The sequence below is a fragment of the Ambystoma mexicanum genome, chromosome 4q (genome assembly GCF_040938575.1).
Source record: "Ambystoma mexicanum isolate Mex_15411 chromosome 4q, UKY_AmexF1_1, whole genome shotgun sequence".
Lineage (NCBI taxonomy): Eukaryota > Metazoa > Chordata > Amphibia > Caudata > Ambystomatidae > Ambystoma > Ambystoma mexicanum.
This window is the reverse complement of record NC_090928.1, coordinates 1,245,097,676-1,245,123,615: the sequence shown is the minus strand read 5'-3', so window position 1 is coordinate 1,245,123,615 and position 25,940 is coordinate 1,245,097,676. Positions and strand designations below refer to the sequence as shown.

Sequence of the window (25,940 nt, the reverse complement as noted above, 5' to 3'; positions counted from 1 at the left end):
GAGAAATCTTTTCCAACATGCAACAGCACTGGTCTTTTTAGCAAATGAAATGGGCAGGCTTACTTGACAACATGTTGGAGAAGCTGAAGTCCATAAAATCGAAAATAAGATGTTTGTGTTTTCTCCACCAGCTTCAGCCCGCAGGCAGCAGCATTTGGACTCTTCTCTTTGAAATCATCCAACGCCTAATGGAACAAATCAAAAGTCAGAATCTATTGCAGAAATGTTAACGAAAAGAACAATAATTGCATTGTTGCGCTAGAGTGCTTAATGAATAGCCATGAATATGGGAGCGTTTCAGAGAACAAGAAAACAGCTTTAGAGAAAGGGGGCAAAGGAGCAGCTGCTGGGAGAGGCACAAATATGATGTGGAGAGATTAGCTCAAGCAAGGGAGGAAGGAAATGCATGCGGTCAAATTGACATATTACAGCAGAGGTGGAAGTCTTAGATAAAGGTGCATCAAATGAGTACAAGTTAACAGTAAGCAATCTGACAAGTACGAGACCTAAGGTTAATCAGAGGATGGCTGACCACAACTGATGTTGTGCCATTGGATTTACACAGGGAACTTCATTTTATACAATAGGAAGGGCAGATGCAGACTGTGGGGGGGGGGGGGTGCGGGCTAGGGAGACTGGCTTGATTTTGGGTTCTGCAATTTGTAGTCTGTAAAGGGTTTGCAGTGGCTGTAATCCGTTTGGGTCGGGTTAGGTCAGAGACAGAAGATGCGCATGCTCAGTCAGCCAGATGGGGGCAGTCGGGGTAATCGTAATTAGTCAGTAGGTTGTGAAATGGTTTTGGTTGAACTAGCGTTGCTTCTAGCTGCACAGAGGCCCTTCCATGTCAGACAGTATCAAACGCAAGAATTAGCTGGGAAGCGCCATGACCGGACAGCTTGCTTTTGGTGCCTACCGCTTCTGTAGAGCCTTCATGAGTAAATCATTTCCTCTTCTATCTCAGGACCAATAAGCAGAGTTTCACTTTTCTTAAATCTTCCCCACTATGGGACAGTTTGAAAAGTAAGGTTTACCTTGTGTGGTAATGTGGACGGAGTAGTTGGTATGTTTGTTTGTTATGGCTGGGAGAGCCATAACAAAGGGAAAATATGCACACACCACCTAAGGGCAATCCAGCACATTACATGTAGACTAGGTACAAGTATGACATACCTTCAAGTGGGAAACTCTTGTTAACGAAATCCCTGCTCGTAGGTTGTTTTGACATCTAAAGAGCACTAAAATCGTCCAAAATATTGAGGACCTTACTCTGATGGGGTCAAAAAGGCACCAAACCAACCTAATGGCTCTAAACTCGGGCAGTGGAGGTGTTGCCCTATTGTTCGGTTTAAAACTGTTAATAATAGCACTGTGAGAAACCAGAGGGTATTCTCACTCCTACTGCCCTTGGATCCCCTGCACAGGCGGCCAGGGAAAGGGTGTCACTCTTGGATCCAGACCCTGGTGGTGGAGAAGCAAGGGAGGATCACGGGGGTTGAGGGGGCAGCAGGAGACCTGTGAAAGGAGTCAGCCGTGGTGGCCCAGGAGAAAGAACCAGGACGCCGGCAGAAGCCCCCGAGGACTTGTGGGACCCAATGTAAATGGGCTCTGTATTCCCCACAAGCCTTGAAGCCTCCAAACTTCAGCGTGTGTAGCAGGAGCTGCTAAGCAGCCCGGAATGCTGAAGAAGCTATCCGCGTCCAGACACAAGTGTCAGAAGTGGCAGTGAGAAGCAGGGCACACACAGCAAAAGAGCGGAGATCACAACGGTGGGTGTTCCCAGACTTCAGGAAATGAAAGGTAGTCGTGGGAACCTACGGGAGGAGGCCGAGAAGGCAGGCAAGTGTCAGAGAGGCACTCCGGCACCGGGGAGCTATAAAGGAACCACACATGAGTAGTGGTTCAGGAAAACAAACACATAAGCGTATATTGAATACCGAACTAAATGGAAATTTAACATTGAAAACCAAATGTATATCGAATACCGAAATAAAGAGCAATTTAACAATAAAGCAAACAAATATACATTGAATGCTGAACTTAATCAAACAACCTAAAAGAGCATTGAACTCTGACCTGAAGGGGAACTTTAAATATGTTTGGCGCACCGAATTAACCTAAACCTTGAAGTCCAATACATTAAAGACTGAGGGAAGCCGAAAAGTGAACTTTAATGAGTGAATGCAGTGTAGCAAGGGGTGTGTGATGCATGGTGGCAAAGCCACAAGGCGGCCAAGAAGAACCCAGGGGAGCCCAAGAATACACCCCTAAGCCTAGAGCTTAATTAAACGTATCAAGTAAACACTTGTGTGTAGATGCATTATAAGTCGTCATATATCAAGTGACAGTGACTTGGTGCACAGGAACAAGTACCACGTAACCCGTGTCTGTGAGCTAAGGAGCCCAGAGGTCCTGGTTGCACAACCTGTAATGGGTGGACCATGTGGTCTGACAACTGTGCCTAGACCAGAGAACCCTGAATGGTGAAAGCTAAGGATACAGTGAACCAAGCAACGAAACCACTGTAAAGGAGCTGGCGAGGCAAGCCAGAAAGAGTGTTAGGTTGACCTGGGGTTTTGTTAAAGAGTAAGTGGAGTGCAATTAAAGACACCAACATCTTGGGGAAGGGAATCCTGAGACCTAAGACTACACTTGTTGTCTTGAGACTGGAGTCTCGATACCCCTGCGTTACTAGAAACTCAGGGAAGGGATCCCCAAGGACTGGTTCTGAACTATATTACCACCTTGAACTGGAGAAAAGCACATTGAGATTTTTTCATGGAACTTTGTGCTTGGGGAAGGGGAGCTGAACAAAAGCTGGAAGAAGCTCAGAACTTTAAACATGGTTTCTTTTAAAGAGGGATAGGGAGGAGAAGGAGGATAAACTAAGAAAATAGAAGGGATACAACCGTGAGGTACCCACAGGCAATATATCTCGCACGCCAAAGCAGTGGAGCGTGGACAATACAAGACGCACTGATGCAGGATACAGAGAAAAAAACCTCCCGTTCCTGAAACAGAAATACCACGAGAAGGGAGGGTCGAGCAGATAGGATCCTGGCTTGGAGACTGAGGAAGGAGAAAAAGGAGGAGGATTATCAGGACGGAGGATAACCGGCACCTGCACGACATCGAGAGTATAGGAAGCAAATTCATAGAATACTACAGGACCCTCTACACGTCGGAATGGGTGGGGTATGAGTACCAAAGTTATGATTTTCTTAAAGGGCTGCCAATCCAAGGGCTCCCCAAAGAGTTAGCAGAAACCCTTGAGAATCCCATTACTTAGAGGAAGTCATGAAATGAAATCAGACACCGCCTCGGGGGAGGATGGGTTTACAATAACATTTTATAAATTATATAAATCCCTGTTAGCACTGCGTTTAGTGAGGGTATTTAACGCGTGCTTGGAGGATGGACCCCTCCCCCATACGATGACAGAAATTATTGTTGCAATCCCCAAGGAAGGGAAGGAACCACCAGGTGCTCATCCTATAGGCCCATTTCCCTCCTCAATGGTGACGTGAAGAAACTAAAAACAAATCCTACAAACAAGACTGAAGGGGGGTATGTCTCTCCTAGTGCATGGAGACCAGGTGGTATTTATCAGGGGAATGCAAGGATCAGACAGCACCGAGAAAACTATCAACCTGAACCACGGAGCACAAGCGGGAGGGCTGGATGCGTGTCTAGTGACATTGGATTAAGAAAAGGCCTTGGATAGGGTCGAGTGGCCTTTCATAATGAAGGTGATGGGGACAAGGGGGCTGGGAACAAACTTCCTAAAATGAGTGACAGAGTTATATAACAGGCCCCGTGCAAGGGTGCGGATAAATGGGGGACTCACAGAGACATTTGAACTCACGAGAGGGACCAGGCATGGATGTCACCTAGCCCCGCTCCCGTACGCCCTCGCAATGGAGCCGTTGGCGATTGCAATTCGCATGGATGAAAGGATCAAAAGGTATCGTGGGAAGAGAACTAGAATGTAAAATGTTGCAGTATGCCGATGATATACGGGCTGACCTTACGAGCATTCAGGTCTCCCTCCCAGCGCTAATGGCCCAGATTGAGGACTATGGCTGCCTCTCAGAACTCAAAATTAAGGGGGGAAAGTCTGCTATCCTGCAACTATTGGCAAGGAGTCCCCTGCTAGGTATGAAAAAGAGCTACCAGGGCATGACAGTTAACCACAACAGCATCAAATACTTGGGCATATGGGTGACAAGGAACCTAGGGAACTTGGTTATGGCTAATTGCAATCCCTTTCATGCTCAACTCATGGCAAACCTAAATAGGTGGCTCCCCTGGATACTGACCTGGTATGACGGAGGACCTCGATTAAGATGAATGTTGTCCCTAGACTGTTCTATATGTTTGCATCTATCCCGAGACAGTTACCAGAGAAGTTTTTCTTAGAAGTTATAGGAGAGCCCCGTAGTTTCATATGGGAAAACAAGACCCCTGGGGTGAAAATAGCAACCCTTAACCTTCTGAGAGACAAGAGGGGATTTGGGTTCCTCAACATCCGCCTCTACTATAAGGTGGCACAAATCATGGGAATGCTGCAACGTATGAGGGAAGATCTAAGGCCTTATCTGGAAGATCTGGTTGCGCACCCTCTGAAGGCCAGGGGCAACTTCTGGTCCCCGTCCCGCTCAATACCGGAGCGTATTCGGTCCCACCTTATATTGGGAGTGATTTGGTCAATCTGGCAGAAATCCAGGGACTCACAGGGTTATACTTTGTGGCCCTCCCCCATGTCCTCAAGGTGGGTGCCACCGTTCGAGTTGGGGCGCCAGGGATTTCTGAATTCACAGAGGTGGTCGGACAAGGGACTTGAGCGAGTGGGACAATTCTTTGAGAATGGGAACTTCCACGAGTGGGATAAGGTGCGTGATATACTGGGAGGGGATGCAATTTCCATATTCGATTATCTGCACATTAAGGGTATCTTGTCTGATCCAAGGTGGGGTTTGGGGGGGGAGGGGGCTGCGAGAGATCTAACACCAGTGGAGAAAGTCTTCGAGTAATCAGTAACAAGGAAGGGTATATTGTCCAAACTATATAAAGGCTATGAATAAAACCCATCTACAGGGGAAGCAAACCTTCCAGAGATATTGGGTGAAGCTTGTGGATGAAGAGATCTCGGAGGAGGAGTGGGCTCGTATATATAATGTGGTCTTTCAGGGAGGGTTGTTCACCTCCTCAATAGAACAACTTTAAATTACACTACTATTTAAGCAGTCACATGTAAATGTATGCAAGTTGCTAGAATAGTGTTCCACATTCTATAAAGCAATAAGTGTAGGTACTGTTTTTGTATTCTTAACGGAATGAGTGTAAATGCTCACCAATGCTTACCTACCTTGAAATACATTGTTTCTTTCTTAAAAGTGTAATATTGGATTTTGATTTCCCTGGTCTGCTTTATACAGATCTAAAACAGTCTGAGTTAATACTAGTCTGAGTTGCAGGTAGCCCATCTTCAAAATATATAGTCGTACTCACCTTGAATAGCTGCTGGTCTTCTAGACTTTTAACACTGGGTTGCGCTTCCCTAAATTGCTTTGGCACTATTCTAAAATACTTTCATAAAGTTCTTACTTGCATTAGACACTGTATTATGCACTTAACATTATACTGGGTATAGATAGCCATTAGGTAGTGGATAGTTATGTATCATTCGGGTTTTGTTTCCCCTGAATTGCTTAGTTTATTCTAAAATAGTTATTGAGTGTTCATACTTCTCATTGAGTAGCTCAAGGCCCCTCCAGAAAGTATACGTTTTGTTTTACTAGCTCTGAACTGTGTTCTACAAAGTAACATCTGCTACAAAGTGTATACTGTTAACTGGGTTAGTTTATTAAGTGATTTATGTAACTGGGTGTCACTGCATGACTGACAGGGTCTACTACCCTTGAACTACTGTTGGTAGTCTAAAAGCATATATAGCCTGGTTTTACTCCAAGAATAGCCGATTGCCAGTCTGAATGTTTTGTAGGTTTTGCTCATATGACTGCTTATTGTAATCAAAATAAGGTTATACTTTGAATTGTAACCCATAAGTATTGAGTTGATTTCTATATTTGTGTTTATACGATATGCTATTTAAATAAACACTTTTTTACAATGCATAGTGTTTCAGTGTTTCTTTGTACCACGCCACAGCCCTCTCTCCCGCCTAAGATGAGCCTGGCTGCTCTGTCCATGCTACCTCATTCTCAGGTCGTACAGCCTTATACTAAGAGTGAAGCTTATGTACTGCCCCAGATATGGTTTTTATGAAGTCTTGGTAGGACTTTAGAAAAACTGTCCTAACAAGCAGTCCAGCTGATCAGAGACCTAACAAAGCCTGATGCAGACTCCAGATTTGAACACTTTGGCAACCAGACTCTGGGTGACCAGTGACATCAAGTCTCAGAACTCCATCAATTTCCCCAAGCAGAAGACCAACGGGACCCAAATAAAGTCCCAGCAGCCAAAAGAGAAGACATGCGATGTTGTCAAAGTACTACCCACGCCGCATTCCCCACAGTTGAAAGTGCTTCCTCTTAGTCGACACAAGCGCTTGGGGAACGACAACCTGTGCAACATACAAAATGCCAATTGCATGCAGAGTACGCCATTGTCACCGAAAGGGGGCTGCTTATTGTTTGACGTGAACCAGGTAACAGCAGGTAATCTGCCGCTTACAAAAAACTGGCAGAATGAAAACGTACCCTCCCCGTTGCTGAGAGGGCAGGAGACATCCCCAGTGGCTCTAAACAGCCTTTCCGCCTAAGCGGATACTCTATGTGCACAAACCTGTTTGCTTGCTGATGGCACGTGCTGTCCTGCTCGAAGCAGGCTTTCAGCACTGCTGTCCCAAATCGTATGCTCGCCAGGTAGGATGAGACTGCTGCGATTAGGCAGTTCTTAAAAGAACACATTTGTGGCACAAAACCTGGCAGCCTCTACATTTCAGGTGCCCGGGCATGGAAAAACTGCATGCTTCAGAAGAATTCTAAGAGTGAACTAGCTGGTTGTATGACAATCTTTATTAACTGCATATCTTTGCAGAACTTGCAGGGAGTGTTCCATGTTATCGTGGAAGGTATTCCTGGAAGAGGAGGGGAAGGAGGTATTAACTGGCAAAGACACCCTGTGCAAGCAGGAGAAAGTAGACTGCTGAAGGCCCCATGGTTTTGCTGGTCTTGGGATGAGATGGATCAACTTGACAGCAAAGGCCAGGATGTGCTTTACAGTGTATTTGAGCGGCCCTGCTGTCACACTCAAAAATGGTGCTGGTTGGTATTTGCGAATGCTCTGGATCTCACAGAATGAATCCTTCCTAGGCTACGTGTAAACCAACGCTGCTCAACTTTCCACCTTAGTATTTATTTGTTTTATATAGCGCAAACCAGGCCCTGAGGCTTCCGGGCGCATATCTTCAAACAATGGTTACAACAGTGCAGGAGCATAGTACAGGCATGAATACAAGAGCAGTACAGGTTAGTCAGGCATACATGACAAAATAGTCGGCTATTCAGTAGGACAGTTGATCATCAGAGGCGGCTAGCCAAAGTTTAGCTTTGAGTTTAAATAAGTTGAAAGATGACCTTACACTAAAGATCAGACTGCCACCATGTTACAGGAGAGGCTAAAGTAGGTGTCTGATGAACAGATGCTTGCTTGACAATGCAGCCATCCAGTTCTGTGCTAGGAAAGTTAAACTATATCTGGGGATGCTTCTAAAGCGCTGGCGGTGCAGTGGAGACCGTGGATTCGGATGACCTAAATCAAACCACTCTCTGAATGCAAATCTCCCACAAAAGCTTCACCGGTGTCCCTTGTTCCCAAATGTGTCGACCTGCCCCACATCTCGTGTGCGATTACTGATGTGTATGGTTACAGAATAACATCTGGTAACTCTAGGGGCGCAGAGGACTCCTTCCCCCTGCAGCAGAAGCTCCTGGTCTGCTCCCGGTTGATGATGACCAGACAGTCTAAAGCGAAGGAAGAGGTGCTTGTTCAGTTTCATGAAGCAGCAGATGACTGCTGTGGGTCAATCCGAATGCCTATGCCTATTGAGTCTCTTGGGAGTCCCAGGGAATTCTGGGATTAAAGAAATCTAAGGAAGATAGGCTCAAAGATGTGCCTGAAAATAGAAGAGAAAGACATGGAGCACTCCGCGAAGGCCAAGGCATTTATTGGAAATATTGTGCACACCGATTGTCTTAAATCCCAGGATTGACTAACTGTATATATTGACATTGAATGTTTGTATAGGTAATCTTGACCTTAAATTAGGAGACTTGACCCATTCCAATTGGGTTGCCATGTGAAGTGGCTGGATTTTGTTTTTCCCTTATTTGACAGCTGCTTCTTTAGTTGTCCGTCTCGGAATACTGCAATAGACTACTTTATCTGCCTCCCCACAACCCTTTTCTGTTTTTAAACCATGCCTCTAGAAAATGAATGACATTCCTATCCGCTGACACATTTTAACTAGACTCTTTGAAAATTATCCTTTCAGGGCCTTGACAACACAATTTCATCCTTCCGTTTAAGAATATTTTCACAAGACTGTTTCAAAGGCTGCCTTTATTTTTTGTAATCCCCACAGAGTTAATTATTTTTCCAAGGTAAATAGTCTTCAACATATTTGGACTGTGCTCATGAAGAACTGCTTGTGTAGTGCCACCGGCTGGATTTTAGACTTTTCTTTTTAAAGAGACTACTGCAGTGTTCTAATTCGAAGGCCAATCATGCATAGTCCACTCCCTGGAGGAAGAAGCAGGCATCTTCAGGGGAGATCCCGCGACCCGGACGGAGACTTAATGAGCCTGTACTCTGAGAAGGATCGGGAGCTACCTCAAAATCACAGCGAAACGGCTGGATGAAGATAGCCAAAGGAGGGAAGCCGCCTAACCAGCTAAAGCACACCTAAACCCCCTTCACATCGAGGGTGGAAGTAAAGAGGAACCTGTTCTCCAAGCCAGAGCTGACCCGTGGAGCTTGTGCGTACCACGACATGCCCCAGCCGAGTGTATGGATACACACTCTGGCCCAAGGCCCCAAGGGCCCAGTTTGTTCACGGGTGGTTTCTTCGGTTCCCGGGTCACGTTCAGGCCCAAACTGAAAACGTTAAAAGCCCGGTTGCAGCGGAAAAGGACACGCAGTACAGCACTAGAAGGCAGAATCCAACAGCCACCTGTCCCTTTCCCAGTCCCCCTCGATAACTGAAGCGGAGCTACAGAAGACCCCCCTCCCTTCCCCCCACACCTGAAACTGCAATACATCATACTGAATGTCAGGGGCCTAAACTCCCCAGAGAAACGCAAGTACACCCTACGACGCCCAAGAGACCTTCACAGCACAGTGGCATTCCTCCAGGAGACGCACCTATTCTCCGAGGGAACGAGAGGTCCTGCAGAACCCGGAGGGGAGGTACATCGCAGTGAAAGGGGAGCTATTTGGCCAATTACACACTCTAATCTCAGTCTATGCCCCGAACAAGGGCCAGGAAACTTTCTTTACAGAGCTGGAATCAAAGATTCTCCACTTCTCAAAGGACAGGTGGTCATAGGAGGAGATTTCAATGGGGCTCCAAACCCTCAAACCACCCCTCGCACAGAGACTTTAAGATCGCCCTGAGCCTCTGCTACCTATTCAAAGCCCTGGGGGTGGGGGGATGTAGACACGTGGGGGGTCCTCCACCTGGAAGCCACAGACTTCATTTTTCTCTCACGCCCCCCTCGCGTATTGACATGCTACTGCCACCCAGCTACTACTTTCCTTCACGGACGAGGTGGAACTAGGCACGAAGGTTCTCTCCGACCACGCCCCAATAATCCTGACAGCACAGGTTTTCTATCCCGACCCCTCTCCCATGAGACCCTGCTGGTCCCTCTATGAACCAATGTTACTTGACATGGCAGTACGTGACGCTATAACCGAAGCGATTCACAATTATTTAAAGGTGAACCCTCCGGAACTCACCTCTGTGGCGACTAGGTGGGAGGCCATGAAAGCAGCTGTCAATGGAGGGGGTAGGGGGTGGAGAATCTAATCACCCAAGCAGCAGCATATAGGAAGCGACGAAGCAAGTTGAAAGAACAGCTGGAGAGGGAAGTGGAGGCAGCTGAGAAAAACTTCAAGAAAGGGTAGGGACCTAAAGCAGCCAAACTTCTTCACATAGCCTGCACCAAAACAAGAGGCACACAATCCAGAAGATACAGCCCAGACCCTGACCAGAACAAAGCAAAGCTACTACGCATATAGCAACAAAGCCAACACGTTTTTTGTCAGCAAACAGGCAAAAGTGCGACGGCGGAATCTCATTTCAGCCTTGAGGGGCCCTCGGGGCGCAACCCTGTACGGGGAAGAGGCAAACCTGCAGCTAGCAACAGCCCACCTCACGAACACATTGACTGCCACCCCTCGACCTCCATCGCATCGGGTGCAATTCATTACACAGACCAATCTGCCCCACGTCCCATCAGCGGATAGGTGCACCCTGGACCATCCAATCGCAGCCGAAGAGGTAGAAGCAGTAATCAAAGCCTTGACACCAAGAGCACCAGACCCCGATGGCTTCTCAGACAAATTCTTCAAACTCTTCCGACCCTTCCCTCTTGGGCCCTTTGACAGAACTCTTGAACTAATTTCGTGAATCAAGCACTATAACCCCATCAATGCAGGAGTCCACCACCATAATGCTTCTGAAACCTGAGAATGACCCAAAGGACTGGTCCTCGTACAGACCTATCTCTGTACTCAATGTAGATGCAAATATCTACTACAAAGTGCTGGCGAACAGACTGGCGACGGTGCTGCCGACCACCATCGACCCAGACCAAACATGCTTTATCAGGGGGGAGAAGCACAGGGGACAGCATTCGGAGGGCCCTCAACCTCATCAAAGCGGCATCCCAAGAACAACGGGAACTAGCGGTATTAAACCTAGATGCTGCAAAAGCCTTCGATCGGATAGATTGGACCTTCATGCAGCTCACCCTGGAAGCCTCCCAGTTTGGCCCTATGTTCCACAAGATGCTATTGGCGAATTACCAAGCCCCAAAAACGTCCAAGGATGAACCAAAGGTTTTCAGCCCCAATTTGCCTCTTGCGGGACGAGACAGGGCTGCTCACTCTGCCCTTTAATCTTCGCCCTCATGATGGAGCCATTCGCACAAAAGAATCCGGAAGAACAACAACATAACAGGAATAGATCTAAAGGGGGAACAGTTTAAGATATCATTGTACGCAGATGATGGCTCTCCCTCACCAACAGCCGGTCCCCCCCCCGGCGACTCTGGCCGAACTGGAAGCAGTTGAGCAGGTGGCAGGCTTCACGGTCAACTATAGCAAGCCGGAAGCGCTAGGGGTAAATATGACCAATGAGCTTATAAATAACCTCCAAGTAACATGCAATGGAGCGTTGCATCGTCATCCTACCTGGGGGTACACATTATTGCAAACCCAAAGCAACTATGCAGCAACTTCCCCCCGCTGTTCAAGGAATTGGAGGCCGACCTGAAGAGGTGGGAGAGCCAGGAAATGAAATTAACCTTTTGCCCAGGCTCCTGTACCTATGCTCGACCATACCGGTCCAACTCCCCAGACAACCCCTCAGCTACAGAAGCAAGTATCAAAATTCGTCTGGAATGGGGCAGAGGCAGGATCTCGCTTAAGGTAATGTTCGTAGCGGTTAAATGGGGAGGACTGGTGCTACCTAATCGCTACAACTATTACATAGCAGGCCAACTATTGAATGTCGCTGCCTGGGTCGAGCACTCAAACCCACCCCCCCAAAAGGGACACGCATTTAACAAGCCAAGAGACCCCTCCCCCCGCTAAGTTCCTGGTTACATACAACGGGTACGGTGCACCCCCTCTGGCCGATGCTGTTGACCTTCACTAGAACCACCCTGAACTCCTGGGCACTGCGGCAGAAGCAGCCCCTCCAAGGGAATGGCACAGCTTTCTCCAATCCTCCGGAACCTAGACTCCTCTCCTGGCATGGACACAGCAAACTTTGGGTGCTGGCCCTGGGAGGAGGGAGGGCCTCCATGAACTCACTTGCAACTGTTTAAGAACGGCGCCACGCTTGCCTTCGAGGATTGCAAGAGCCGTTTCTCTCTTGCTGAGACGGATAGATACACCCATGTGCAGATATGGCACTGGATTTTACAGCCAATGGTTAAACAGGGAGCCACAAGAGAGCTCCACATCACAGAACAAGCTCTAAATGAGGGCCCGCGCCACGGGCTGATCACCAAGGTTTATAAATTATTCCAAGTCCACATGTTGACAGCCAAAGCTCCATACATGTCTGCTGGGAAGCCGATTTCGGGCACCCCATAGATGAGCAAACTTGGGTGGACATTTGGACTAGAAACAACTCCGTCTCCAGATGTATAACCAACAAGGAATGTGCACTCAAACCCCTCCACCGTTGGTACTAGGCCCCCAGAGCTGCAGCACCATTTTCAGAATTCCCTGGACCTGAGCTGCTAGAGACAATGGGGCACCCGTGGGACATTCTTCCACATGTGGTGGGAGTGCGTGAAGTTGCAGGCTTTTTGGGAGGAGGTGCTACAAACCATCACAGCAAAAACCCACTGCCCGGAGGGAAGAAGTGGGAGTGGGGGGGGGGGGGGGGGGGGGGCGGGATAAGACGAATAACAGGACGCTAAACATAACACTTGTATCTGTCTTCATACTAGCACGCTAGCATTTTGCTGTGACCGGTCATAAGTTGTTTAAAAAAGGAAACACTTCAGTAGACGCTGCTGCTAAAGAGGTGGCTGGTACCAGCTTTCAGGCTGAATCTGTACTGCCTAACGAGTCAGGCACAAACTCCATTCCCCGCAAATGTAAAAGCTACCCATCTATTATACAGGGCACAGTTTCAGAATCAGAAAAGCCCTTCAGTCCAATCAAAAGGTGGTTCGTCGGATGCACCCGGATAATCTTTGTTGTTACAAAAATGAACACCTAGTCACACCACAGGGTACTTTTGTCTTATTAGTCTCGCATTTATCACAGACTTGCCCATGTGGGAAAGGTGGGTATGATTTCTTCGATTAATCAGGACTGGTACGCACAAGACATTTCAATTACTTATTTCAGGGGGAAATGCAACTCAATTTAATACATACACACAGCACACCATTTATTACTCGCCAAGAGTCGAATACCAGTAGCCAATGGCTAGTGGCGAGTGCAGATGCAGCAGCCGGACATATTGTACTGTAGACAGTGTGTCAATTGTCAGCAAAACAACATAGGTAAAGAATCCGCAACAGCACGCCATATCCTTTGATGTTCCTTGATCTACATTCAGGACGATTTCATGGAAGATTCTGTGGGTACCAGTTCACATTAGCTATTGTGGACACCTTTTCGCACTCTTCACTCATGATACCAAAGGGTCATTCGGTCATCCTACCTGGCTGGAGTCAAAACAATCACCTCAATGTTCTGATAACGCAATAGTTCCAGATATACATCTGGAAAATATCTGTTCTAGTGTATAGGAAAAGAGGACACTCAGCATTCTTTTCTGTTCCTATGGTCATCAATGGCAAAGACAGTTCTTTGTTGGGCAGAGCACTGTTCACAGTAAATTAGCACATACACAGTTGTGTCCCTGCCTTGTATCTGTAGATAAAACATGCTTGCATTTTTTATCAGATACTAATCAGAGGTGTAGAGAGGGTAAGGCCTGAGCAGGCAAGGGCCACACAAAATCTGTAAATGACCACTCAGCAGCACTGTGAGGGCATTTACAGATGTTAATGTCACTGCGGTGCGCCAACTACATTAGCTTCAGGGCCCACTTGTTAGACAATCCTGGCTATGCCTTTGCATACTATCCTAGATCAGCATGTAATCAGGTGTTTTCTCTGTTTGTGTGTGTCAGGCTGAATTATCAATATTTTGCCCAACACGAGTGTGCAAAGTCAGCAATCATTTATACTATGCCTGTAGATACTGTAAATGTCTCAGCATTATAGCTGGTTTTTAGGTTGCCAAATAATGTCTTGCCAGTGATGCCCAAAAGGCAGTCAGAGGAGGAGGGAGGAGATGGGATGGGGGGTGCGGGGGCGTAACAGGAGCTACAGACAAACTGAACATCAATTGTTTATGAGGCATGGGGTAGTCCAGAAGATGTAACAAACAAACAAAAAAATAAGGTACTGTATAGTGGTAAGAAATTAAAGATGGGGTGGGGGATGCAATCTAATGTATCAACTGCAAAATGAGCAGCCAATAAACAGGTTCGAACCAGGCTTACCCACTTGAGGCAACTCCGAGATACTGAGCACATTGCTGCGCTTTAGTTTCCAGCGTTGGGACCACCCAAAAGCAAATTTAGTGCATACCATAGATGAATTGCGTCTTAGTTCACTTGTGATACTTCAGTTGTGTGCCCATATATGGATTGTTTTGGTTGGGAAGGAAATTAACCTATCCCACCCCCTCTAGCCACTTTAGGGTGAGGCGAATCCCAATAGGATACCGGTGATGAGCCAGGGGGGAGTGAAGAGTACTAAGAGACCATGCACGGACATATTATGCGAATTGTAGATGTTTAGACTTAGTGCACGCATATAAACAGGTGCCATTTTGTAGCTACGGCAGATACAAAGGCCTGCATGGCAGCGCGTTAGATACAGGCCGCAAACCTGAATAGGCCCAAGCTGATAATTTCCACAGAAACCCCCCTATGTTCTAAAACGTCTGCCATTGCACTTATCCCGAGAAAGAATGTCTCCTGCAAGGCCATGAGACAGTGCTAGGCACCTCGATATAGGCGTTATCACAACCAGGCCAGAGCAAGCCTCCGACCCCCATCCAGCCAACTACAAGTTATAGCCCCTACAACTGCCTGAGTCCTAAGGCCCCTGAATTCCAAGATACCAGCTGACCCCAGGCCACCAACCATAAACCAGACAACCATGAAAGATCTAAAAAAAAAGGGGACACCCCACTTTTACTTTATAATTACATGATTTGTAATTAGAGGTGCGGGGAGGGATACATTATAGTTCAAAAGCAAGGGTGGAAGCCTTGGACGCAACTGGGATGGGTGAAATGTGTGCGGGTCACAGTGACATTGAGCCTTCCCCTGTACCAGTCCATGATCATGCCAGGTTGTTAGAATAATATATTTGTCTTTTCGACCTTGGTTCCCTGGAGGGGACATGCCCAGCTGACCCCCCATGCAAACAGCCACCCTCCACCTAATCTACAGGCACCCCAGGCCCTGCACCCACCTTTGTTGGCGAAATATCCACCCTCCTCCTTGACAATGCTAAAACTAACTCACAAATCATCATCCTTGGAGACCTCAACCTGGGACTTGGCGACCCCAAAGATCCTATTGCACTTGATCTGGAAAACGCCCTTTCCAACTCTGGCTTCACCTTGCACATCCAAGAGCCCACGCATTCTAAAGGCAGGACCCTTGACTGGCTAGCCAGCTCTAATTGCAATATCAATGTTCTGGCCATTACCCCTTGCCTTTGGTCAGACCACCACATTATCACCTTTAATAATGAAGCTGCCGCCCGTATCCCGACCGTGATAGCGCCTGCTCTCCCGACCAGAAACAAAAAGGAAATAACCAAGGAGAAACTTCTCCCTCTGCTACTCCCTACACTTAAAGCGGCCACTGACTCCTGTAATGACCCTACCGCCTTAGCTGACATCTATAACTGCAGCATGCTGTCAGCTATAGATTCTATGGACCCCGCCAAACTGAGGAAGGCCAAACCACGAGCACAACTGAACTTTTGGTTCACCCCACAGCTAAGAGTACTGCGTAAAACCAACCGCTGTGCCGAAAACCGTTGGAAAAGCTACCCTTCTGACGCGCACGAAGATGGCTTCTTCCTGGCATCGCTCACCTACAAAGCAGCCATTATAAGAGGCGAAAAAAGAATCCCTTAATAATCGCATCTTGCATGCTAACTCCAACTCTAAGGAACTATTCAAGATCTTAAAAAAGCTCGAAACCCCCGTTACCCCCCCCCCCATCCCCGACACTTGGATTAAAGATAGCAAATGGTGTGCTAACATTCAGACAGCGTTACTGAATAAAATCACCATGCTTCAATCTAAAATCATAGCCAAACAAGATAGCCTGAAACTGGACAATCGCCCTCCTACCTCAGCAGGGGCCCTCTCCCCCGACTTGCCCAACTGCAAACGATTTGCATTCTCACCGCTCACCACTGCGAAGGTAGAAAACATTATCCTGAGGATCAAACCGTCCAACTGCCAGGGTGATCCCTGCCCTGTCCTAATTATTAAGGAATCTGCCCACGATTTGGCCCCATTTATCACATCCTTCATCAACGCCTCCTTTAAAACAGGAACTGTCCCCGACAACCTTAAGGATGCATGGGTGATCCCCTTGCTCAAAAAACCCCTCCTTGACCCTAGCATACCTACTAACTACTGTCCGATTCCTGTTAAAAATTCTAGACTGTGCAGCATACCTGCAAATCCAAGAGCACCTGGAAGCCAATAATCTTCTAGGTCTTAGACAATCTGGTTTCCGCCCTAGACACGGAACAGAGACAGCTTTTCTAGACTTAAAAACTCAAATCGCAGTGCTAAAGGACAACGGCAAACTTGCCCTGTTACTTCTACTTGACCCCTCTGCAGCCTTCGATTTGGTCAATCACCAAATCTTATGCAAACATCTTCACTCGGCCGCCCATTTCCCACCATCAGCTACGGCCTGGATCAAATCATTCTTGAGTAATAGATCTACGCGGGTCTTCTCTCAATCTGCAGCTGCAGACCCTTCCCCTATTCACTGTGGCGTCCCCCAGGGCTCGTGTGTCGCCAACGCTCTATAATGTTTTTACAAAACCACTCTTTGATGTACTTGACTATCTGGGTGTCTCCTATATGAATTACGCGGACGACAGATACTCATTCCCATCACTGGAGACTACTTGGCTGACACTAAGGCCCTGAACGATGTCTACCTTGTCATCCAAGCTTGGATGGCACAACACCAGTTATGTCTTAACGATGACAAGACTGAGCTCCTCATCCTGGGCACTACGCAACACCTTAGTAAACTTGAGCCATCTTACCAATCGTTTATCATCGATGGCAACACCATCCAAGTTTCGAAAGACACCAAAACTCTAGGCGTCTACCTTGACGCCACCCTATCCCTATCCGACAAACAAATGCAGTCAGATCCTCCTCAGCATACACCTGCAAACTCATTGCAGCTTGCAGGCCATTTCTGACCACCCCCAACACGGTCACACTGGCCAGAACTCTCATGTCCAAAATTGACTATGGGAGCGCCCTCTACCTTGGAACTAGCCAAGAGAATCTGAACAAACTGCAAATCACCCAGAATAACGCCATTAGAGCGGCCTTAAACATCCCGCGAAACCACATCTCAGAATCTAGATCCAACTTACACTGGCTACCGGTCAAACAGAGAATTTCACTGAAAGTCTTAGGCCTCACCCACAAATGCCTAGCCAACCAAGCCCCCCCCCCATATCTCTGCAGCCGGCTATCCCACCACACGCCTTCCCGCCCGCAAAGAAACAAACATACCGACTGTCTAACAATTCCTAGGTTCAAACTACAAAAAGCGGGTGGATCTAGCTTCCCCGTCCTAGCTTCCAAGCTTTGGAATGCCCTCCCCCTCACCATCAGATCTGAAGAATGCTTTAGTGCCTTCAAATCCAAAACCAAGGTCTGGCTCTTCAACCAGCCTTGATTTCTGGACCTACCATGTTCTTGGGAGCCTGCCCCAGGAAAACCCCTGCCTTAATCTATACTCTGTAAATAATTATATATTGCTGTATGCCCTGAATACTTTGCACTGTTTAAAGGTTTGAATACATGTACGCTTATGTACCATGTCTAAAGTTGCGCTCTGATGCCTCCAGGCCTGAAGGTGCGCGTTACAAATAAAACAAATACAAATACGTGATGGAAGACAAACAGACGGGGCTGGGGCCAATGGCCTGGCATTCCTTATGCGGTAGGATGACCATGCATTGGGCTGCGCCAAGCAACTGCGCAGGTTTTGTACAGTATATTAATGACGCTGTGCACCCTTTTCGCCCAGAACGTCCCTGGATAGCAGAGTTCTTTGCTGATACCTATTTTTTGTATGATTAAAACTCGTTATGCTTGCAAGAATCTCTTGGCCTTTTTTCCCCTTGTATATTGTATTTTTTCTGGTGTGAGCGTTTAGTGGCGTGCCTTCAAATTTACATAAAAATGACATATGATATGATATTTCATTTATAACGTACCTGTACATAAATGAAAATACAGGGTTTCATGGCAGGTGGCCTTTGAGAGTTACATGTAGAACTGGAGGTGGCATGAACAGAAGTTACCGTATTTACTACGAATGCTGTGAACATTTGGAGTGTTGTATGAAGATCAGTTATTGTGCCAGATCCTTAAAGTGTTAATAGTATTATCAAAGGCACCAGTAATTACATTTTAAACAAAACTGCATTATAAACAAAGCCAGCTCCAGCCATTACCAAATGCAACTATGTAGCTCAGTCCAAAGATATAGCTGCGACAGATCTGCATCATGTCCTTTTATATGTCAGTTTCCCTGACCCCAGAGCCAGAAAAACAGCTGCTCTCTGCAATCAAACACAATGAGCACAGAAAGTGTCACCAGGCTTCTTCAGCCCAAACTCCTTCATGCGTCGATCTGAATCTCACACCAAAAAACGGTCATGGCACTATAAGGCTTTCACACAAATGCAATTGTCAATCATACAAAGCTGGAAACACCTTTACAATGCTACCAGTTACCACCCTGCTGCTGTCTCACCCTTCAGAGATTTGAGAACTGCCTGCCTTGCCTCTACCTTTCCTCCGAGCTCTGGTTCTCTCTAGGCTGGACTATTGCAACAGCCTTTTTCTAAATCTGCCTGCCTCTACTCTTCATCCAAAACAAGACTTGTCCTTGGCCTCAAGCCCAGGGATCGTATCTCTACAGGACCAAAATCTCTGCACTGGCTCCCAGTGGGTGCGAGGATCAAGTACAAAACCCTCTGCATTATCCACTAGGCCTTCCGGGGCTTGGGGTCTCAATACCTCCAACTCTCTCTTCCTAAATATCTCCCTTCTCAAGCTCTTTGCTCATCCGCCTCCAACTATCAGGGTCAGTCGCTTCTCTATGCGAGGAGTTGGTGGGCGATCTCTTTCCTCAGCTGGGGCCTCCCCCTGAAACAGCCTCCCTGAAACTTGAGGAGAATCATCTTCGGTTGCGAATCATTGCTAAAACTGCTCTTCGACTCAGGCTAGCACCTACCCATCTGTCTCAATCATGTGAAGTCCTTCCGGCCAAATTTCAGATAAATAACGTACAGTCACTCACGATTCACCTACTATATAGACCGCCGGGCCCTCTTGGATCTTTCGAGGAAGATCTGCATAATATAATCTCAAACAATCTTAAACCTACCTCGCAGCTACTCCCATTAGGAGACTTTAACCTAGGTTTTAACGACCAAACGGATAAAAATGCAACAGATATAGTCAACATAATCAACTCACTAGGCCTTTCCCAAAAAGTCAATGATCCTACCTTCTAGAATTCTGGACTTGAACTGTTCAGTTACAATCTCTTCCATCCTGCCGTTATCGTGGACAGACCACTTTCTAGTGTCATTCCACCAATCTACTAAAAGACCCATTCCACTGACTCAGCCACTAGCGCCACCATGTTCAACTAGAAGTTAAAAAAAAGTATCACTGCAGAGAACGTTATCTCTGCCATCCTGCCCACCCTCAATGCACTGCCAGAAAATCGTGATCCAAGTACCCTACTTCAGGAATTCAACAATATGCTCACCACATTGGACAAAATTGCTCCTGTCAAACTCAGACCTTGCAAACACACAGCCCACCTAAACAAATGGTTCACACCTCAACTTACAGACCTCCGCATCTTAAAGAATAAAAGTGAAACCAACTGGAGACTATGCCCTTCCAGTGAGAACAAAGCTAAATTAACCACATTTTCCTCCCATTATAAAAAGGAAACTTGCCGGGCAAAACGTAATTCCTACGATGAGCGTATCGCAAACTCTAATTCCAGTATGAAAGAACTCTTTTCCATACTTAAGGAACGAGAGTACCCAATTGCTATACCTGATGTCTGCACCAAGGACAAATCCCGGTGTGCAGACATCCAACATGGTCCAGCCAACAAAATGAACACTCCAAAATAAAATTCAACAAAAAAAAAAAAAGAAGTACTGAACCTACAGCACTCACCCAATACCCCTTTGCCCAATGTTTCACCATCGGCACACAGTACCACCTTCCATTTTTCCAAAATGTCCACCTTGGAGGTAGAAAAAATTATCCTGTCATTGAAGCCTTCAAATTGCAAAGGTGACATCTGCCCAGTACAACTAATAAAGGATGCTACCAGAGAACTAACCCCTTTCATTACAAAACGGATAAATGCCTCTTTTGCCACAGGTACCATGCCTGCTAATCTCAAACAATCTTGGGTGCTCACCCTCAAGAAACAGACATTAGATCCCCTCATTCCCACGAATTACCGTCCCATCACCACGGTCCCATTTCTACTTAAAATATTGGACAAAGCTGCCTATATTCAAATTCAAAAACTCCTAGATAACAGACAATCTGGTTTCCAGCCACTACACGGAACAGAGACATCTTTAATCGACCTAAAGTCCCAAAGAGATGAGCAGAGAGACAAAGGGAGGACAGTATTCCTGCTTGATCTCTGTCGCATTTGATCTGGTCAATCACAAGGTCCCATGCCGACACCTTGATTCTGCAGCCCATTTCTCCACCGGAGCCATCAAATGGATTGAGTCCTTCTTGAGCGAGAGAACTATGAGAGCCTTCTCCCCTTCGGCAGCCGCTGACCCAACACCCATCCTATGCAGTGTTCCCCAAGGTTCTTGCGTCTCGCCAACCCTCTACAATATCTTCACTAAGCCACTGTTTGACGATCTGGACCATCTGGGTATCACCTATACCAATTACGCAGATGATATTCAGATTCTCCTCCCGCTTTCTGGGGATCACAATACAGACATGGGATTAGTGAACAAAGTTTACCTTATCATCCAAGCATGGATGGCTACTCATGGCCTGTGCTTGAACGATGATAAGACCTAGCTAATAATTCTGGGTTCACAGGCCAACATTAAAAAACTTGGCCAAGAATTTTCCTCTTAATATTGACGGGAACACCATCAAAGTCTCTAAGCCGGTAAAAACCATTGGATTCTACTTGGACTCCACATTGTCTTTCGATAAACAGATCAAATCCCTTACCTCCTCCACAGCTTACACTTGTAAGTTAGTCAGAGCTGGTAAGCCTTGCCTGATCCTGGCTAGAGCCCTAATATTCTCCAGAATTGACTACTCTAATGCCTTATACAGTGGTGCCAACAAATCTACCATCCAAAAACTCCAAACACTACAGAACAATGCCCTTAGAGCATCCTTAGGCATAATTTTTTTTTTTTTTAAAAAAACACATTTCCTCTTTGAGACGCCAGCATAAATGGTTATCTACAACCAAAAAAATACAATTAAAGACCCTCTCCCTAACCCACAAAGCCCTTAATAACGCAGCCCCCAGCTACCTTTCAGATAAATTCCAGAGAAGAACTTCTCTCAGACCCATAAGAACTGGGAATATCAATTGTCTGACCATACCTAAATACAAGCTCAATACTATTGGTGGTAACGGTTTTACAGTAAAGGCTGCTTAACTTTGGATTGGAACTCACTGCCTCAAGATCTGAGAGATGACCAACCCTACCTACACTTCAGAAAAAATGTAATAAACCACATCATCGCCACAGACCCTTAGTCCCCTCACTGCTGTGGACTCGCCCTCACCTGAAAGACCTTCCTACCTTGCGTTAACTGTGTATTACGGCGCTACATTCAAAGACTATGTGCAACCTAATCTCCCTGCACACTAGTTAGCTTACTTGTGAGCCTAAGGGATATATGATGGGGTTTACTCATATATATATTTTTTTTCACAGGGCCTATTGCCCTACATCTGTCTGTAATTACACAGGCCATTCTTATTTTTGTCTCTACTTTGTACATTGTGTATTTCTTGTAAGCATGTAAATATTGTATATTGTGTTCATTTCGCAACTTTGTAAGCTTTGCATTTCCATACCACTGCGCCCTTTTACTTACGAGTCTGGTGCGCTTAACAAATGAATAAACAAACAAAACCTTTCCCTTTGCTTCTGCTTTTTCGCCTCCTCTCCCCTGCTGACCTTCTGGCTGAAACTGCACTGGTTACCTGGCCACCCTCTCCCTTCCCCGCCAGTCGCACACCTGCACTGCCTTCCATGCAACCCCTGCACTTGGGGACTGTTTTCTGTATCCCTACAGTCCCATTACCAGCACTTGACACCTGATGCCTGCATTTTCCCCTGCACTTGCCACCTGCTGGCCTTGCTGTTACTTAATGTCATTTATTCTCTCCGTACCCCCCTCCCCCATGTACTGCACTGCCCCCCCCTTCCACTATCTGAATGATACCTGGCCTAGTAGGATCGTTGTGTCTACCCTCTTTTCCCCCTTCCTTGCCGTGTTGCGCCTTGATACACTTGTGTATATGCGCGTTATAAATGTATAAATGCCATATCATGCCTATGAAAAGATTTTTTATTAAAATGAGGTGCCAAAGTACTCCCAGCAGACAATATTTGCAAGCCCCATCCACATTGATGGATCACAGGATGATCCAGCAATGCCAGACTAGGTTACCTAACAAGGGTTAGTACTGGGAGGTCCCCCTCAGCATGTGCTCCCCCCAGCCCCCCCATTTTCTGATTTCCAGCTAATGGTCCCTTCCTGCTATTGTAGTTTTGGTGAACTGAGGGGCACAAGGAAAGAGCAGAGCTCTTAAGTTTCCCATTGCAATCCTTGTTAAGGCCATCCAGTCCTTGCAGTTTTCCAAATTTCAAGTGGAAGAAAAACAAGTCCCAGAATCCAGTGCAAGAGGGCAATGTGCCTCCTACCCCAGAACTGCCATTTGTCACAGATCGAGAACGCCGTGATGATGGGGTGCTCAAGCTACCGGCTACCAGTAACCTTTCCTTGTTCACAACCAGGGGATCCCCCCCTACACGTCTATTACTCTATGCCACATATTATTCTGCCTTAACATAAGCTCCCCTTAAGTGGTAAGCTCGTCCATTTGCCACGATTAAAGACCAGCAGTTAAGGGGTTCCATTTCATTCAAAGTGTCACACACAAAATATTCAGATGTCACACATGGACCAACTGAACATTGGACAGCCCTGCGTATACACGCTCATAGCCTCTTGTCGGGGGGCAGGAAGGTTTCCTTCCCCCCCCCCTCTCCTCGGATGCGCGGGAGGCTTTCACCGCAGGTAGCCCCGCCGTTGTTAATATACCCCCCCTCCCCCTCCTCACCTTGAGTGCATCGGCCTTCGCCTTCGGCTTGGGATCCACTGAATAAATCTCCGACAACTTCTTCTTGAGAAAATCCAAAGTGTTGTTTATTTCTTTTGCCGACATTTTGACGGACGGGTGAACTCTGCCAGCGGCAAGAGTTTCCAACAGAAGGACCTGGCCGAGGCTGAGAGAGAGAGAGAGAGAGAGCGGAATCCAGCTGCAGTGTCCAGAGCGAGGCGTGGAACGCAACACTGAGCCTGCGCACAACACACGCGTCATCCGTGTGCGGTGCGCAGGCGCACAGCGCTCTGACCGGCACTTCCGGGAGACAGGGCCATACTCACGCGGCGTTGCTAGGGCCACATAGGTTGATACTTGTTCCCATCCGAGAAACGGACTGTCGGTTGCTAGGGCCATTTCTCAGATGTGAAATACCTGCTTCAGTGGGAGTGGGCTAGTTCCCATTAGAAAATCGGCCCTTTTTGCCCCTACTGGCCAAGTCCTGCATGTCTTATTGCAGCTATTAAGTGTATAGCAGACTTCCTGGTATCTGGTGCTCTGCCCCACTTTCTCAAGATTTATTATTATTTTTTATTTTTTTATTTATTCAGATTTGTAGAGCGCACATCAGCCCGGGGGCATCATGGTGCTTCTTACAGACATATCTTGGTTACGAATAATGCAATACAAATAATACAATATTAAGAAGGAATACATTATTTACAGTGGGAAATATAGTATTTGTACAAATAGCAGTGCAGTATATTTACATGGATACACAGGGGTCACATTATTGTGCAAGGAAAGAGGTCTTCAGTTTCCTACGAAAAAGCGGGAGTGAGTTTTCCGCTCTAATGTCTGCAGGGAGAGCGTTCCAGGTCTTGGCGGAAATGTAGGGGAAGTTTAGGCCACCGGCTTTGGCTTTTTTGATGTGTGGGATGCAGAGTAGGTTGGTGTATTGCGTCCTAGTGGGACGGGCGGAGGACGGTTTGGAGATGGTCTCTTGATAGATAGGACGGGGTGGAGAGAGAGAGGCATTTGTGAGTGAGGGTGAGGATTTTGAGTGTGATCCGTTCTTTAACCGGGAGCCATTGGGCTGAATGTCTGGCAACCGAGATATGCTCTCTTCTTGGGATGCTGAGAGCGGCCCGGAGCGCATTGTTCTGTGTGACTTGGAGTCTGTTTAGGTTTTTTGCTGATGTGCCCGCTAGGAGGGCATTGCAATAGTCCAGTTTGGCTCCAGTGGTTGCTCTGGCAATGGAGAGGTAGTTGGGTTATGATATGATATGATATGATCGTTTATTTAAATGGCGCCTATACACAATGTGTTTCAAAGCGCTTCAAGGCAAGGGAGGGAACAAGGGAAAATACAACCACATTCTTACAGGCCATGAACAGTAAGAATGTGAAATTAACTATCTTACTCGGCCTGACGACATTTCAGATAGTGCAAGAGCTAAGATATAGATAAGGAAGGGAGGGGGAGAGTGGGAAGGAAACGGAAACAGACCGGCGACTACCGTACTAGGCCTGACAACATTTCTGGTAGAACCGGAGAAGAACAAAAGGTGAGGTAGAGGGGTGCCGGAAGGGAGGGGAGGAACAAAACAAGCGACTATCATACTAGGCCTGACGACATTTCAGATAGTGTTGAAGGGGTGGTGGGGAGGAAAAAAACAGTAATGGGAGGATGGAGGAAACAGAAGAGGTTGCTATCATATTAGGCACAGGGACAATTCTGATAGAGTAAGGGCATAGAAGAAAGTAAGGGGAGGAGATAGGAAAAGGGAGAAGGGAAAGGAGGAGAGAAAAGAGAGTAAGCAGTCAAAAAGAGTGGAGAAGCAAGAGTGGAGAGCGAATACAATTGTAGAAGTCAGTAGTAACACATAATGTTGCAAGCCAGGATACAAGATGAAGATGGGAACAGCATGATTCAGGGCCACCATGAGTACAAGATGCAAAGGAAGTCCAGCATGAGAGTTGAGAAAGAGTGACGCACCGTGAATGAATGAAGTCCATAAAAGTCAAATCCAGCATTGGCCACAAGAGAGTGATGGTGAAGGAAGGCACCAGGTGGGCGGGGCTTGCTAAGTGGTGAAAGAGCAGGAAGCAGGAAGGCACCAGGTGGGCGGGGCTGGCTAAGTGGTGAAAATGAGCGGCAAGCAGGAAGGCACCAGTTGGGTGGGGCTTGCTAAGTGGTGAAAAAGAGCGGCAGGCAGGAAGGCACCAGGTGGGGGGGGCTTAGGCCAGGTAAGGCTTGATGGCGTTTATGAGTTTAGTGGTATGGGCAGATGAGGACGTGGTAGCGCTGACTTGTCTGTTCATAGATAGAGAGGAGTCTGTGTATACTCCCAGTGTCTTTACCGCTGTGGAGACGGGGATGATGGAGTTGTCAATGGAGAAGTTAGCGTACAGTATGTCCAGTTTGACTAGGGTGCTCTGTTGACCCAATATCATGATTTCCGTCTTGTCTCCATTTAGGCAG

At 46.9% G+C, this 25,940-nt stretch overlaps 1 protein-coding gene and 2 pseudogenes across 1 annotated transcript in view; 2 read left to right on the top strand and 1 right to left on the bottom strand.

Annotated features, from left to right (window-relative positions):
- The window catches only part of LOC138467361 (exportin-5-like), a 419,600-nt gene extending 395,898 nt beyond the window's left edge, over nucleotides 1–23,702 (bottom strand). The window contains exons 1-2 of the mRNA XM_069607325.1: nucleotides 23,474–23,702; nucleotides 64–185 (exon numbers count right to left, since the gene is read on the bottom strand). Of these exons, the coding sequence (XP_069463426.1) occupies nucleotides 64–185; nucleotides 23,474–23,578 (227 nt within the window). The 5' untranslated portion in view covers nucleotides 23,579–23,702. The remainder of the gene's footprint in view (nucleotides 1–63; nucleotides 186–23,473) is intronic.
- LOC138468460 (cell division control protein 6 homolog) lies at nucleotides 6,356–7,410 on the top strand (annotated as a pseudogene).
- On the top strand, nucleotides 7,598–8,233 carry LOC138468459 (cell division control protein 6 homolog pseudogene; annotated as a pseudogene).
- Nucleotides 23,703–25,940: the final 2,238 nt, after the last annotated feature.